Raw genomic sequence first — 14,230 nt, forward strand, 5'->3', positions numbered from 1 at the left:
TCTCCCGCTCAAATTTTTAGAGCCAATCTAGGCCGTCGGATGCGTATCCCACTGTTGAACGTGGGGAACAGGATGTAAGTTGCAGTCATAAATGTGCGCGTTCCGGGTTTCGAAGCGTCAGAGATGGTTTAAGGGAACGAAAAGGCCCCTACACGTGCGGCGGTTTGCAAAGCGTGTGGAGGGTGCGCTGTTGGGTTCAAAACTCTATTTCTCTCCTCGGATGGGAGGGAAAAATAAAGTTTTGAGGGGCTATTATGGGGGGTAAAAATGTTCGAACAAACGTTTGGGCTTTGGGCCTGATTGGTCAATACAAGTCGGTTTGGTCAGAGCCCATAGGCCCACAAGTCAGTCCGCACTACAGTGGTCCGAGGAGAAGTATGTCCTCAGACAGGCCCAGTAATGGCCCTGGGACTTGCTAAACGTGTTGGAGGCAGAGTTCTGGAAGAACTGGTGGGTAAAAGTGTGATGCCCTTTAGAAGTAGGAACGTGTGAGAAATATCTGAGGAAAAAGCTGCTACCACCACATTAAAGGCCCTACATCTACCTCCTTGGCCGCATTAATGGGAAAATGACCTCTAAACAGTAGAATTCAGCATTCCTGCTATTATTCGAAGACTTCAAGAAGGTGGTGGATGGGACAAGTATCTAAGGGGACGATTTGTGTGATATGTGGAAAAAACGGGGAATAGGAAGAAGTATATGAGAAGACAAGAGAGGAAAGAAAGGGGGACCGGCTGGTTAGCGGAAAAAGAACTAAGAAATGTAATCTTTGACATAGAAAGAGAAGTATTATACAAATTGTCCTCGGTTTACGTCCAAAGAGGTTCCTTTGTCATATTCATTTGTCATTTGCATAGATTGCGGCATTCTAGTTAGTTAATCAACTTCCAACATCCCAGACCTAGGTTTCAAACCCATACTCTACAAATTTCATTGTATAAGACTCATTGGGCCTAAGCTCATCACTTGTTTTTGGGTCCAAGTACAAATTGTGCACTTACATGTATATAATAGACTAACTGATGTAGGTGTTTTGTAAAAATGAGAGTGTAAAATAGTAAAAATAGGTTTTAAATATGCAAATTTACAAAATTTTTGCATTCACTGATGCGGATGCTCTAACAGCCACAAAAATGCCTATTCACCACACATGGTTCATCCAAATTTTTGTAATAGCTTTTTGCTTATTTGTTGTGGACAAAAATGCTTTTGTACTCATTAAAATTGAGACTTTAATATGAAAACTGTAGGAAGGCAGCCCCTAATTTTATAGTTTAAGATATTAAGCAAAACACGTGTTACAATTAATTTGTGTTATGGGTCGATATTGATCTACAATGAGAAATGTGGACAAGAACACGTAAAATTACCAAAATCTTGTTTATTAATTTAAGGGTAATATGTTACATAAATTTCTCTCCAATATTTTTCTTGTTATTTTCTCTTTTACCATCCGTTTTTCTCTTTCTTCTCCTCCTTTTATATGAGCCATTTTTGTATTTTGTCATAGTCCATCTGGAAAGCTTCTAGCCTTATCAGTAGGGATGGAAATTTAGATCCAACCTGCGGATACCCAGCTCGGCCCAACCCTAATGGGCCAGATTTTACCCGGCCCGATAAAGAATAGGGTCGGGTATGGATTTTTTTTAAAAACCCGAAACAGGTCTAGGTTTTATCAAAAAAATTTGAAACCCAACCCGAAACCCAGCCCGGAACCCAGCCCGGAAATTACCTAGTTATATGAGATTACTAAAACACCCCTTTTATATATATATATATATATCATTGTAAACCCTAACTCACTAACCCAATACCCAGCCGCCTCTCTTCCCATTTCAATTCACTTAATCTCTCTGTCACGCCTCACCCTAACGCACAAGAGCACGCAGCCATGCCTCACTCGCTCACTCTCAAGCCACGCCTCGGCCTCACTCTCAAGCACGCAGCCATTGTTTGGGTTTTCTTCTTCCAATTGCTTGTGGGTATAGTTTGTTTTTGTCAAATGGATTGATGTTTGTTTGTCAAATTAAAATGTTGAGATGTTCATCAATGGATGTTAGGCTTTGAAATTTTTTTATTTATTGAACCAATGGAATGATATGTCTAAATTATTATATTTTAGGTTCATATGGGTCAATATCTGTGTGTGTGTTTCCCAGTTGTTATCAATTAGCTTTGGATACCACAAAATGGAAATGCCTATATTGGGCCCTTCTTTCTTGATTTTTCATCATAAAAAGAAAATTTCTAAGGTCTTTCTTACTGTTCTAGCGTTCACCTGGATAACTTTTGGTCTTATCGGGCTCTTCTATTGTAGGTTTTTCATCATGAATGGAGACTTCTAGGGCTTTTCTTACTTTTCAAGCTTGTCTTTCTACAGTAAATGCAATGATGACAGGTAGGGCTGTCCAACACACCCGGTGACCCGCCAAACCCACCCAACCCGCCCGTACTCGACCCACATTCACCCGATCCGACTGCTCCGGTGGTCGAACTTGTGTCCCCAGCTCCAAAACTCGACGTCAGACTGGTCGGTTTTGAGTCCCCTCCTTCAAAACCCGTGAAACCCGACCCGCCCGACAACATCAATTTCTGGCATATTCTCCAGCGATTCCGATTAGTTTTTAACTTGATTTGGTAGATTTCGGTGACCAAAACAATTAGATCCGGCATAGATACACCAGATCTGGCGATTCTCGGCATGATTTGGGGGAAAAATTGTCGGATTTAACGAAATCTTCACCGGATCTTGGAAATGTTTTCCGTCGATTTTGGCGATTCTTGGTGTTTTTGGTCGATTTCTTTCCTTAGATTTAACGATTTGGGCGATTCTTGATGTTTTCCGCCGATTTCTCTCCGTCGATGTAACGATTTGGGCGATTCTCGGTGTTTTCTAGCAGGTTTCGGCCTCACCCAAAACCGCCACTCACCCAACGGGAAACCGACCCGTAAAACCCGACCCTGACATGGGTTGGTTGCGGGTCCGGCGCGTCCCCACCCAATCTCCGGCGGGTCGGTTGCGGGTTGGGCACAAACTCGACCCGCTCGACCCGTGGACAACCCTAATGACAGGCATGTGACCTTCATTTAATGCAGGGATTGTTGTGGAATTATCTGGAACTCTTAGACAGCTTCCTTGGTGCAGTTGATCTTCTCGAGTACTTACCTTGGTAGTTCGGACATTACCTTGGAACTAGCTAGGTTAGGACTTACCCCAGTAGCTCGGACACTATCTTTGAACTATACTAGGACTTACCTCGGTAGCTCGAACACTACCGTTGAACTAGGCTAGGACTTACCTCGGTAGTTCGGACGCTACCTTGAGGGTTGGCCAAGAAGGGGACTGGACCTTATTAATTGTTCGAGATTTTGTATATATCACCAGGATGGTTCGGTTCATGTTGGATTCGTTTCCTATATTTGGGCTATCGCTTGAAATGGACCCAATATTTATCTTATTAGAGTAAAGCTTAATGTTTACCCCACTACGGAAACAAATAAGCTAAATAAACTCCCAACAAAAACCGAACCAAACACACGTGCACATGATGATTATTGATTAGTGATTATGCACAAGCACAACAACCATGCACAAAGCAATGAAAAATAGGCTTGGTGGCACTGGCAAGGTATTTATGTTTAACTGCCTCAATTAATTGGGGGGGGGGGGGACCAATATGGCTCATTGTGCTTTTCATGAGATGGGTTTTAAAGTTACACGCTGTGGTGAAATTATTTAGTATAAAGGGAGAATCAAGAATCCCCATGTGATCCTCTTGACTAATAATAATAATAATAATAAGACAATTATTGTCAACTTATAATTTAAGGCATGATGTTTATTACAGAGCCTCTTGGTTAAATATTGTAAAAAATAAAGTTTATTTATAATATGGGTACTATTTAAATTTATTTGACAAAATGAGAAGAGAAGTGAATTTTGGCAACACCAATACCAAAATTCTGAGAAAAATTAGGAGAAATGAGAGAGAAATGATGTGACATATGAGGAGAGAGAAAAATAAATTTCGGCAATGATATTGCCAAAAACAAAAAATTGAATTGTGGCAATATCATTGCCGAAATTTTTTGTTTTTAATAATATCATTGCTGAAATTCATTTTTCTCTCTCCCCATCAATCACATCATTCCTCTCTCCTCTCTCCTACTTTTTTTTTTTTTTTTTTTCAAAATTTTGGCATTAGTGTTGCCAGAATTCACTTCTCTCCTCATTTTACCAAATAAATTTAAACAATACCCATATCATAAATAAACTTCATTTTTTACAATATTTAGTCAAAAAACTCGTTTATTATACTCACTCTATTATAGACATTTTGGATCAAACTGTTTCAAGAGATTCACACATTTACTTAAATCCTCAATGTTTACCTATATTGGTTAGGAGAAGCATGTGAATGGTTTAACAAAAGGACTGGACAATTTTTTTCATATTATTCTCACTATTGTTTAATTAAATAAATTTTCACAACATGAGACTGAGAGTCATCCAAGCATTTGTGTTGACTTTCCTAGAGAATGTCTAGTTTTTACTAGAGAATGTCTATTTTATAGTAAAGGTTTAATTTTTCAATAAATATAAAATATATATGATGTAGCACATATAAAATAATTTATTATTTTCTATTTTATGAAATGAGATTTTAAATATTGTGACACTATATATCCATTTAAATTCATAAAAAAAGGAAAGAAAATTAAACATTAAGGTCCCGTTAGGTACATAAGTTTAAAAATTAAAAATTATTGTTTAAAAATATTTATAAAAATACATACAGATAAAAAAATGTGTAAAAATATATTATTTAAAAACTAAAAATTATTTTTTAAAAACACAAACTTAAACCTAACACCGCTAAGTACTCCTTTTCCATTTCAACATCATGGCATTGAGATGGTAAAACTGGATTTAGATGTGAAAGCACAAAAATAGTGCTACAGCATATTTTTTGATGAATGTGCTACAGGCCTACAGCATATTAATAAGCATGGTCTGAGGGAGCCATTAATTGAAGGGGCATGACTTTTGGTAAAATTATTTTGGAACTCGTACATGGTAGATACAACTCCTCACTACCCTACTTTTGATGGAAAAGTAGGGTACAGAGTAGTGCATCATTAATTCATTATGCAGAGGACTGTTGAGCAGGTAGGCCCTACTTTTTTGTACGATATGTAAAGAAACGAGAACAACATTAAAGATAGACCAGACTTTTTATTTTGAAATGCATGTGCTGATTACATAGTTTTATTAACAGTACCTGATTATGCCACAAAATAATTGAGTTAGTCACATTATCGATTGGAAAATGAGGTGTTAGCGTGTTAGCTAAACCTAGATACAGAAACCTAATGAGAAAATTTGCACCTTAAAAAGCAATAAAAATTTAAAATATAGAAAGTTGAATAAATGCTGCTTAATTAATATTTAAGTATAAAAAACACCCCATATAAAATTATGGCCTTAGGTCTCAAACTCTATCCAGCTAGCCCTTGTTCGGAGCTGAACTGAAGGCCCTGACCAAGAATTTCAGTGCTCACTGATTAGGTACACTGTGGTATAGACATATTTACTCAGTACCCGTCTGGATACAGCTGCCGACTGCCTCTTTTTTTCTTTTTCTTTTCTGGTGAAGATTGTTTCACGTGATTATGCACGGTTTAATATGGTCGATGTATTGTTTATAGGATCCACAAATATTTTATTTAGAAAAAAAAAAATTTAAAATTGAGTTTTATTATTTTATTTATATATTTAAAAATTATTTTACTACAATATTTTTAATTTTTAGTAAAATAAATCGTATTTAAATATATCTTAGTCCAACTTTTAAAAGTAGCTCCTCAAATATAGATAAGGTACAGGTAGTGTCTCCCATATTTTTGCATATCAACCGTACAATAGTTTTTCGAATCTTTGACCTCTTAAGATTAATTTTCAACACTGTAACACTGACGGTGTTTTTGATCTTCAGGGAAGAAATAACTTGTGTTGGCCAATAAAAGAGTTATCAGCAGCCTAATACAGGCATTTTGTTTGAAATATTGAAACCAATGACACAAATGAAATGCAAACATTTTGTTTCTATACCAACCTCCAAAATACCCTAATACTTGATGAACAAAAAGGTGATACTCACTTTTAAATAAATCAGCCCCTAGGGAAAAAAAGAAAAAAGGACACTACTACATGTTATCATCAGAAATGGTAATTAGTCATTACTTGTAAAAACAAATAATTGAAATTGTTTCCAAGTGTTAGAAACCTAGAGGTTCCTAATGGGGATGTGTATGAATTGTAGGGGGATTGTTGAGAATTGTAGGGAAATTAACTTAATTCGAGGTAGTCACCCTCCATAGAGAAATAGAGAGATTAAGAGATTAAGATGCACTAATGCACTAAGAAATTGATTTATTCTTCATTTGATATCTAATGTTGAATTACAATTATGTATTTATAGGAGACTAGCTCTAATATCATTGGCCCACATGGCTCAAGATAATTGGCTAGTTAATTCAACATGTGTTATATGAATTAAGTCATGTGTTAAATGAGCTACATATGCTCAAATCCTAACTAACTCATCCTCATCCTAATCCTAATCTCAACCAACTACCTAACTAAAAGGATTACAACAATTATTTCATATTTCTAACACCAAGCCTTACCATTCACGTTCAAGGCATTTTCATATATAGTAGAGTTTGTTACATATTCAAATTTTAAAATACAATACGGCCTTACCTACATCTATACACAATTAGATACACTTCTCCATGCAATTCGGCCTTAACTCTTCTATACAAATCAAATATGCTTCTCCCTTATCACTTGGATACAAAATTGAATAATATTCTATCTTATCCTAATCCTATCTCAGCATAATCCAAGATTTGTGTTTTGAATGCAACAGCTGTGATACTAGCTGCATATGACTTAGCTGCTCTCTTTGAGGACGACAGTTGTATCCTTAACACACCCTTGCAAGCTCAACGATATTGGAGATACATTGAGCTTGGTCCGAAGAAGAGAAAATCTGGAGGAAGACAAAGACTTTGTAAAAATATCAGCAAGCTGATCTCGGGTAGACAGAAACCGAATGAGAAGAGGGCCATCAGCTACTATATCCCGAACAAAGTGAAAATTAATCTCAACATGTTTAGTGCAAGCATGGAAAACAAGATTGGAGGATAAATAGGTTGCACCTATGTTGTCACAGCACAAAATGGGAGAACTAGAGATAGGAATTCCAAGTTCAAATAAAAGGGTACGCAACCATTTAACCTTAACTGAAGCATTGGCAAGGGCCTTGTATTCATCCTCTGTACTAGATCGAGCCACTGTCTGTTGCTTTTTACAACCCCAGGAAATGAGATTATGGCCCAGAAAGACACAGAAACCTCCAGTAGACCGCCGATCATCACGACAACCAGCCCAATCAACATCAAAGAAGGCTTGAAGAGTGTTGAACTTTGAGCAATGCAACTGCAAACCAAAATGAATAGTTTGCTTAAGATAACATAGGAGGCGTTTGACAGACTGCCAATGGATGTTAGTAGGGCGATGCATAAATTGAGAGAGTTTGTTAACTGTGAAAGAGATGTCAGGACGGGTGATGGAGAGATATTGCAAAGCCCCAACAGTGTTTCAATACATAGTGACATCAGAAAAAAGGTCCCCTTCAAAAGCAAATAAACTAGTGGATTGAGCCATAGGAGAGCAGACTGGCTTTGCCTCAAGCATATTAGTCTTCCTTAAAAGATCAATGATGTAACGATTCTGAGACAAGACAAGACCCGACAAGTTTGGCAGAACCTCAATGCCAAGGAAAAAAATTAAGATTACCCATATCCTTAATAGCAAAATTAGTCTTTTGATTACACAGAAGATCATCAATTGCAGAAGGTTTGGAGGCGGTAACAATCAGATCATCCACATACATGAGAAAATATATAGTAACGGTAGCACTATGATGAATAAATAGTGAAGAATCAGACCTCGAACCTCTGAAGCCAAAAGCAAGTAAGTGAGAAGAGAGCTTGGAGAACCAAGCTCGAGGGGACTGCTTCAACCCATAAAGTGCTTTCTTTAACTTGCGCACCTGAGTAGGAAATTGAGGGTGAACAAACCCAATGGGTTGAGACATATAAACATCCTCAAATATATGGCCATGTAAGAAGGCATTTTGAACATCAAATGGGCGAAGAACCCAGCCTCTTGAAACAGCAATAGAGAGAACTGTTCTGACAGTGGTGGGTTTGATGACAGGACTGAAGGTTTTGCCGAAGTCAATTCCAAGCAGTTGATGGAATCCTTTGGCCACCAAGCGAGCTTTATAGCATTCAATGGAACCATCAGCATGACACTTAACCCAAAACACCCATTTGCAGCCAATGACATAGCGAGCAGTATGAAAAGGAACAAGAACCCACGTTTGATTCTTGAGCAAGGCATCGAACTCAGCATTCATGGCAGCATGCCAACTGGAGTCTTTCACAGCATTGATGAAGCATGTAGGTTCAACAATGGAAGTATTACGATCGGCGAGGAGTGCAATGGGAACTGGATATCGCACGATACCGTTGGTGAAGGTTTTGGGTTTGGTGATTGAGTTTTTGGAGCAGGTGATCATGGGATGAGTGGGTTGAGGATCGGTGGTTGGAGGTAAGGATCGGTGGATTGGAGTTGAGTGTCGGTGTGTGTGGGTAGTGGGTTGGTGTGTGTAGGTAGTGAGTCGATGTGTGTGGGTTAAGAGGCAGAGGGTGTGGGTAGAGGTCTGGTGTGTGGAGGTGGAAGGTTTATGGTGTTTGCGGCATGAAGGGAAGGTTGATGGAGAGTTGAGGGAGGCGGAGAGATATCTGAGGGAATGAGGTTAGAAGGAGGTATAGAAGAAGGAGTACGGGTTAGCATGTGTGGGCGGGGAAGAAGTTTAGAATGGGCTTGGTGAGGAACAATTTGGGCTGAAGAAGTTATAGTGGTAGAATTCGGTCCAACTGAGAAAGGAATTGCTGCGTGAAGCCCAGTGGAGGACTGTACCTGAACAAAGTGTAATACAGACTCGGAATTTAGGGAACACGACCTAGCAAAAGGAAAAATATCTTCATTGAAGAGCACATCTCTGGAAAGATAGACATGACCTGAAGAAATATGTAAACATTTATATCCCTTATGAAGTAAGCTGTACCCAAGGAAGACACATTGAGTGGAGTGTGGTTGAAGTTTGTGGGAATTATAAGGACGTAAATTAGGCCAACATGCACAACCAAAAACACGCAAGAAATTATAATCAGGTGTTTGAGCAAACAATTTTTCATAAGGAGATAGATTTTGTAGTGTGGAACAATGGAGTCTATTAATCAGATATCAAGTTGTTTGAAAAGTATCTTCCCAATATTGAAGAGGAATGTGAGCATGATTTAATAAAGCTAAGCCAGTTTCCACAAGATGATGGTGTTTACGCTCAATAACACCATTTTTTTTGAGGCGTGTGAAGACAGGAAACATGATGAGTAATGCCGCTATTTTGGATAAATTTGTTAAGTGAGCGATATTCACCACCCCTAGGAGTGTCCAAATAGAATCGAAACCTGACCCACCCGCCCAAATCGTCCGTTACGACTTGAGAACCGGCTGACCTGACGCTGGTGATGGGTCTGCGGCGGGTTTCTGCCCCTTGAACCCGAAAACGGCGGGCCGGTTGGTAGATTTGAGGCTAAGAAACCGATTTTCAACCGGCCCGACCATATACTGACTAGAAAACGTTGATTTTCTGTTCGATTTGAGGAGATCCGGCCCGAACTCGAAGAGAGCAGGCGAGATAGCGCTGATTTCTGTCCAATCTAAGGAGATTCGACCTGAACTTGAAGAGAGCAGGCGAGATAGTGCTAATTTTCTGTCTGAATCTGAGGAGATCTGGCTTGAACTCGAAGAGATTAGGCAAGATCTCGTCGAGATTCGGCTTGATCTCTTTGAGATATGCCGTGATCTCATCGAGATCCGGCCAGACTCGCCGAGTTCGGCCTGTTCTCTTCGAGTCCACCGAGATCTCGCCCAAAATCCAGTCAGGTCTCGCCAACTTCGACGGCTTTTGGCAAAATCCGACAAAATTTCTCACAACTCGAAACCGATCGAGGACCGATCCGTACCAGATGAAAATCCGACCACCCGAACCGACTCCATTCACCAGTCGGTGGCAGGTCTAGGCATAGAAAACCCAAAGTGATTAGGTCGGTTTTGAGTTGGGCACAAACTCGACCCAGACCGACCCGTGAACCGCCCTAATCACCCCAATAAGATTGAACAACTTTTACTTTGCGATTAAAATAATGCTTAACATATTTTTGTCATTTAATAAAAGTTGGTAGCACATCACTTTTCTTTGTCATGGGATAAAGCCAAGTATTGCGACTGAACGCATCAACAAAAGAGACATAATATTTGAAGACAAATTTTGAGTAAATAGGAGATAGACCCCATACATCAGTGTGTAATAAATCTAAAGGAAAATTTATTTGTGTACAAGATAAAGAAAAAGAAAGTTATTTACTCTTAGAACTGAGACAAGCAGAACAAGGGTGAACAACCTTGCTAGAAATAACAGACAGACTAAGAGAGGGTTTGGATACACGTCTGCGTCTGCGTCCAAACCCTTTCCGCATTTTTTTTTTTTTTTAATAGACCAGCGCTTAGTGCACTGTTCATGGGACATGAACAGTGCACTAAGGCATATGAACAGTAAAAAAGAGTAAACAGTAATTTTTTACACACTTAAAAATTATTTTGCTACAATATTTTCAGTTTTCAGCAATAAATTTTATCTAAACATATCCTAAATTTTGAAAGAACATGATTAACAGTTCGAAAAGCAGGATATCCGAAGGCTTGCCACACATCCCTTGATGTGTTGAATTTGACCACATGAGCCAGAATACGCTCAGAGAGGGAAGATATTATGGCACTAAGGATCATTTGGTCTTGTAAATACTAGTGACCAAAGTCCGGATTTTGGATGACTTGTACGTCTCCATTGACTTCAAAAGTGAGAGATTGAGGTGGAGCAGGAGTGCTTCCTACGAGATATCCATAGAGATGTTGCCGACAATTTGAGCTTTCCAAATTAGGTAGTTGTAACGGGTAAGTTTTATATGGTGATGAGATGGTTATAGCAGTAAGTGAAGAGGGAGAAAGAGAAGTAGTAGAGGTGACAGCAGAAGCTAATGAAGATGAGGAAGCCATTGAAAAAGAAAAGACGTATGTCACAATAGATCTGATACCATGTAAAAACAAATAATTGAAATTGTTTCCAAACCTTACCATTCACGTTCAAGGCATTTTCATATATAGTAGAGTTTGTTACATATTCAAATTTTAAAATACAATTCGGCCTAACCTACATCTATACACAACCAGATACACTTCACCATGCAATTCGGCCTTAACTCTTCTATACAAATCAGATATGCTTCTCCCTTATCACTTAGATACAAAATTGAATAATATTCTATCTTATCCTAAATCCTATCTCAGCACAATCCAAGATTTGTATTTTGAATGCAACACCTGTGATACTAGCTGCATATGTCTTAGCTGCTATCTTTGAGGACCACAGCTGTATCCTTAACATCACTCACTTAAGCTTCATTGGAGACATTAAAGATTCAAAGGGAATTAACTCCCACTGTAAAAATGGCTACCTATTCCAAGACATTGTGAATCATATCAGAGAGAGAGTGAGTAGATGCAATCAAGTGTATAAAAAAAAAAAAAAGCAAGTTTCTCATGGACTATAGGATACTGATGTAGAAGAATTCTCAATATCACAATGTTCTTATCATATCATTTTACAGAAATTACAAAACGATTGTTTAGTTTCATAGAAAGCCTAAATCAAAATTATTTGTAAACAGTTCTTCTTTTAGAATATTCAGGAAATAAAAATAAGAAATAAACATATACCAAACTACGCTTTCCCCTCGTTGCCTGCCAACATCAAGTACTTGTCTTTCCTTGTTAAGTTGGTGCACTCAAATCCTAAGGCTTCAGCTATCTTTGCCTGCACATAGTTGGCTACTTCAAACTTGGACTTACCTCCAACCCCACAAGTAAAATCTTTTGGTAACTTCTCAAGAATCTTGACATCGCAGTTTGTAGTTGGGTTCATAACTATGAATAGGGGATCTAAACATTTTAACCCACTAGCTGTTGTTCCATAGAACATGCTAGACTGAAAGTCTATGGCAACAGGAACTATATCATCAGTTGTCTCTGCAAATAGAGGACTGAAGCGAAGTAGATATGGTTCCCTACAAGTAGTTCCCTCTGGACAAATCACAAGGTTACCTTGGCTTAGCCGCTTCTCTATCATCTTTGCGTCTTCCTCCCTCTTTCTTGCTAATCGAATTGTCTTGATTGGTGAAACCAGCTCAGAAATCTTACTTAAGCTGTATGTGACTGCAGTGACTGGTTTCCTGACAGCCGCTGAGACATAGAGTGGGTCTATAAGAGTTCTGTGGTTGCAAACATAGAGTATGCCCTTTGATATTTCTCCATAAATGATTGGAGTAGGAAGTGAGTTTGGCGATGGTGCAGAACCCCGCATTCCAATACAGCTCAAGACTGGGACGCATATATGGAGAGGAAGTAGCGAGGTAGCAAGGACTCTGAGTATGGCAACCAACAAACCAAATGGAACCCACATTAACAGGACTAAAGTAGCAACTGGAGTTGGCCTAAAAGCCAATCTTCCATCATGGAAGACCAATGGCTTTGGATATTTCTCCCTTGGAAGGATTTGCCAATTCTTCTTCTCAGCCTCACTTACCAAGTAAATTTCCTGGAGCAACACAAATCATGCAAGTGTGTGTTAGTAGTAACACTTGACATCTTTCACATACAAACATAGAGATTGAGAGAGATTGAGAGAGAGAGAGAGAAAAAGAAAATAATTCCAACCTTGCAGTGAGAAAATAGTTGATGGTCAAAAGACACATTGAAGCAACCAATACCTATGACATGAGATCCTTCTTTTTCCTCCTCAAATATCTCTTTCAAAACTACTTTAGCTGACTTCTTTTCCTCCATCAAACCCAAATAATACCCACAAAATACCTTCAACTCTCTTCCCACAACAGCCTCAACCCCCATGTAATCTCTCAGAAAACAATTCACCATCACTTCAGGCAAATTAGTCACTCCTACCTTTTTCCCACATCTCATCACCACATCAAAGCATTCATAGCCAACATCCTCTAGGAAGAACTTGGGCAAGACAGATCTTCCAATCACAAATCTGTCCTTTTTAATCCCCACAAAGCATACGAAAACCATAATCTTTAATCCCACTTCTTCACAAACCAAACAAAGAAAACTTACAAGAGGGTACAAAAGAAGCAGAATAAGAGCTCTTAAGAGCCATCCAGCTTCAAAGGCCACTAGCATGAAGTAAGAAAAGAGTGATGATGATTTCAACAGTGCTCCCTCCACATGAAACAATAAAGTCTGGTTTTGAAGCTCCTCTGATTTATGGGCTAGATAAGAGTACTTCTGAAATTTTAAGTGGGGTGCATGGACATTGCCAAGCCTTCCTGGGATGTTGAGATGGTTCTCTATTTTTCCGAGGAAAGTTTTGAACATGAAGGAAAGAGTTTTCATATTGAAAGGTTTTCCAGCCATATTTTGATTTTTGTTTTGTAACATTGAAGAGCATTTTATAGAGGCCTCATTTGTTAGGAAATGGTGAGGAGAAGAAAACTTTAACACTAGGCTAAATAATAGAAATTACATTATATGCTGCTGTCTATTAGATGGTAATCAATTATCCAAGTCCACATTTAACCATTTCTAAGATATTAACCCATGTCCAGAACACTGCTTTCCTTTGAAATTCTAAAATGCACTAAATTCATCTTAACAAAGTCTTAAATTCCAACTGACACTCATATTGAACATGCTTCCAGCTGAACTTTTCCCCTTTTTTTTTACTTTGGCAAAAAGTGAGGTAATATTCCTTAGATTTTACCCTTAAGTTATTCAATTAAATCCAATCACACGCATACATTGAGCAATGCAGAACAAACGGTATTATATTTCCCAAGGATAATAAATTTAATACAATCACGTGTTTAAATTTAATTGAGAAATTTAAGTAACAATACCTAAAGAATTGTACCTAAATTTTATTGGTTTTACTTTTTGTTTTTGCATGTTATT

General features: G+C 38.4%; 1 protein-coding gene across 2 annotated transcripts; it reads right to left on the reverse strand.

Annotated features, from left to right (window-relative positions):
• Window positions 1–11,340: 11,340 nt before the first annotated feature.
• On the reverse strand, window positions 11,341–13,773 carry LOC142627203 (putative glycerol-3-phosphate acyltransferase 2). 2 transcript variants are annotated; one of them, XM_075801010.1, is made up of 3 exons: window positions 12,974–13,772; window positions 11,978–12,854; window positions 11,341–11,715 (listed from the first exon to the last, which is right to left on the reverse strand). In XM_075801010.1, the coding sequence occupies exons 1-2, from the start codon at window positions 13,715–13,717 to the stop codon at window positions 11,982–11,984; spliced, it is 1,617 nt and encodes a 538-aa protein (XP_075657125.1). In that variant the 5' UTR covers window positions 13,718–13,772; the 3' UTR covers window positions 11,341–11,715; window positions 11,978–11,981. The 2 variants fall into 2 exon arrangements, with proteins under 2 accessions (XP_075657125.1, XP_075657124.1); XM_075801009.1 differs by lacking the exon at window positions 11,341–11,715 and having other exon boundaries at window positions 11,780–12,854; window positions 12,974–13,773.
• Between the last annotated feature and the right edge of the window lie 457 nt (window positions 13,774–14,230).

This window comes from Castanea sativa, chromosome 3, assembly GCF_040712315.1.
Source record: "Castanea sativa cultivar Marrone di Chiusa Pesio chromosome 3, ASM4071231v1".
Taxonomy (NCBI): domain Eukaryota; kingdom Viridiplantae; phylum Streptophyta; class Magnoliopsida; order Fagales; family Fagaceae; genus Castanea; species Castanea sativa.

Excerpts from the sequence above, each read along its gene's own strand:
- LOC142627203 (XM_075801010.1), bottom strand. The coding sequence starts at position 13,717 with ATGTTACAAAACAAAAATCAAAATATGGCTGGAAAACCTTTCAATATG. Across the intron at positions 12,855-12,973 it reads AACTATTTTCTCACTGCAAG|GAAATTTACTTGGTAAGTGA; the intron begins GTTGGAATTATT and ends GTGTTGCTCCAG.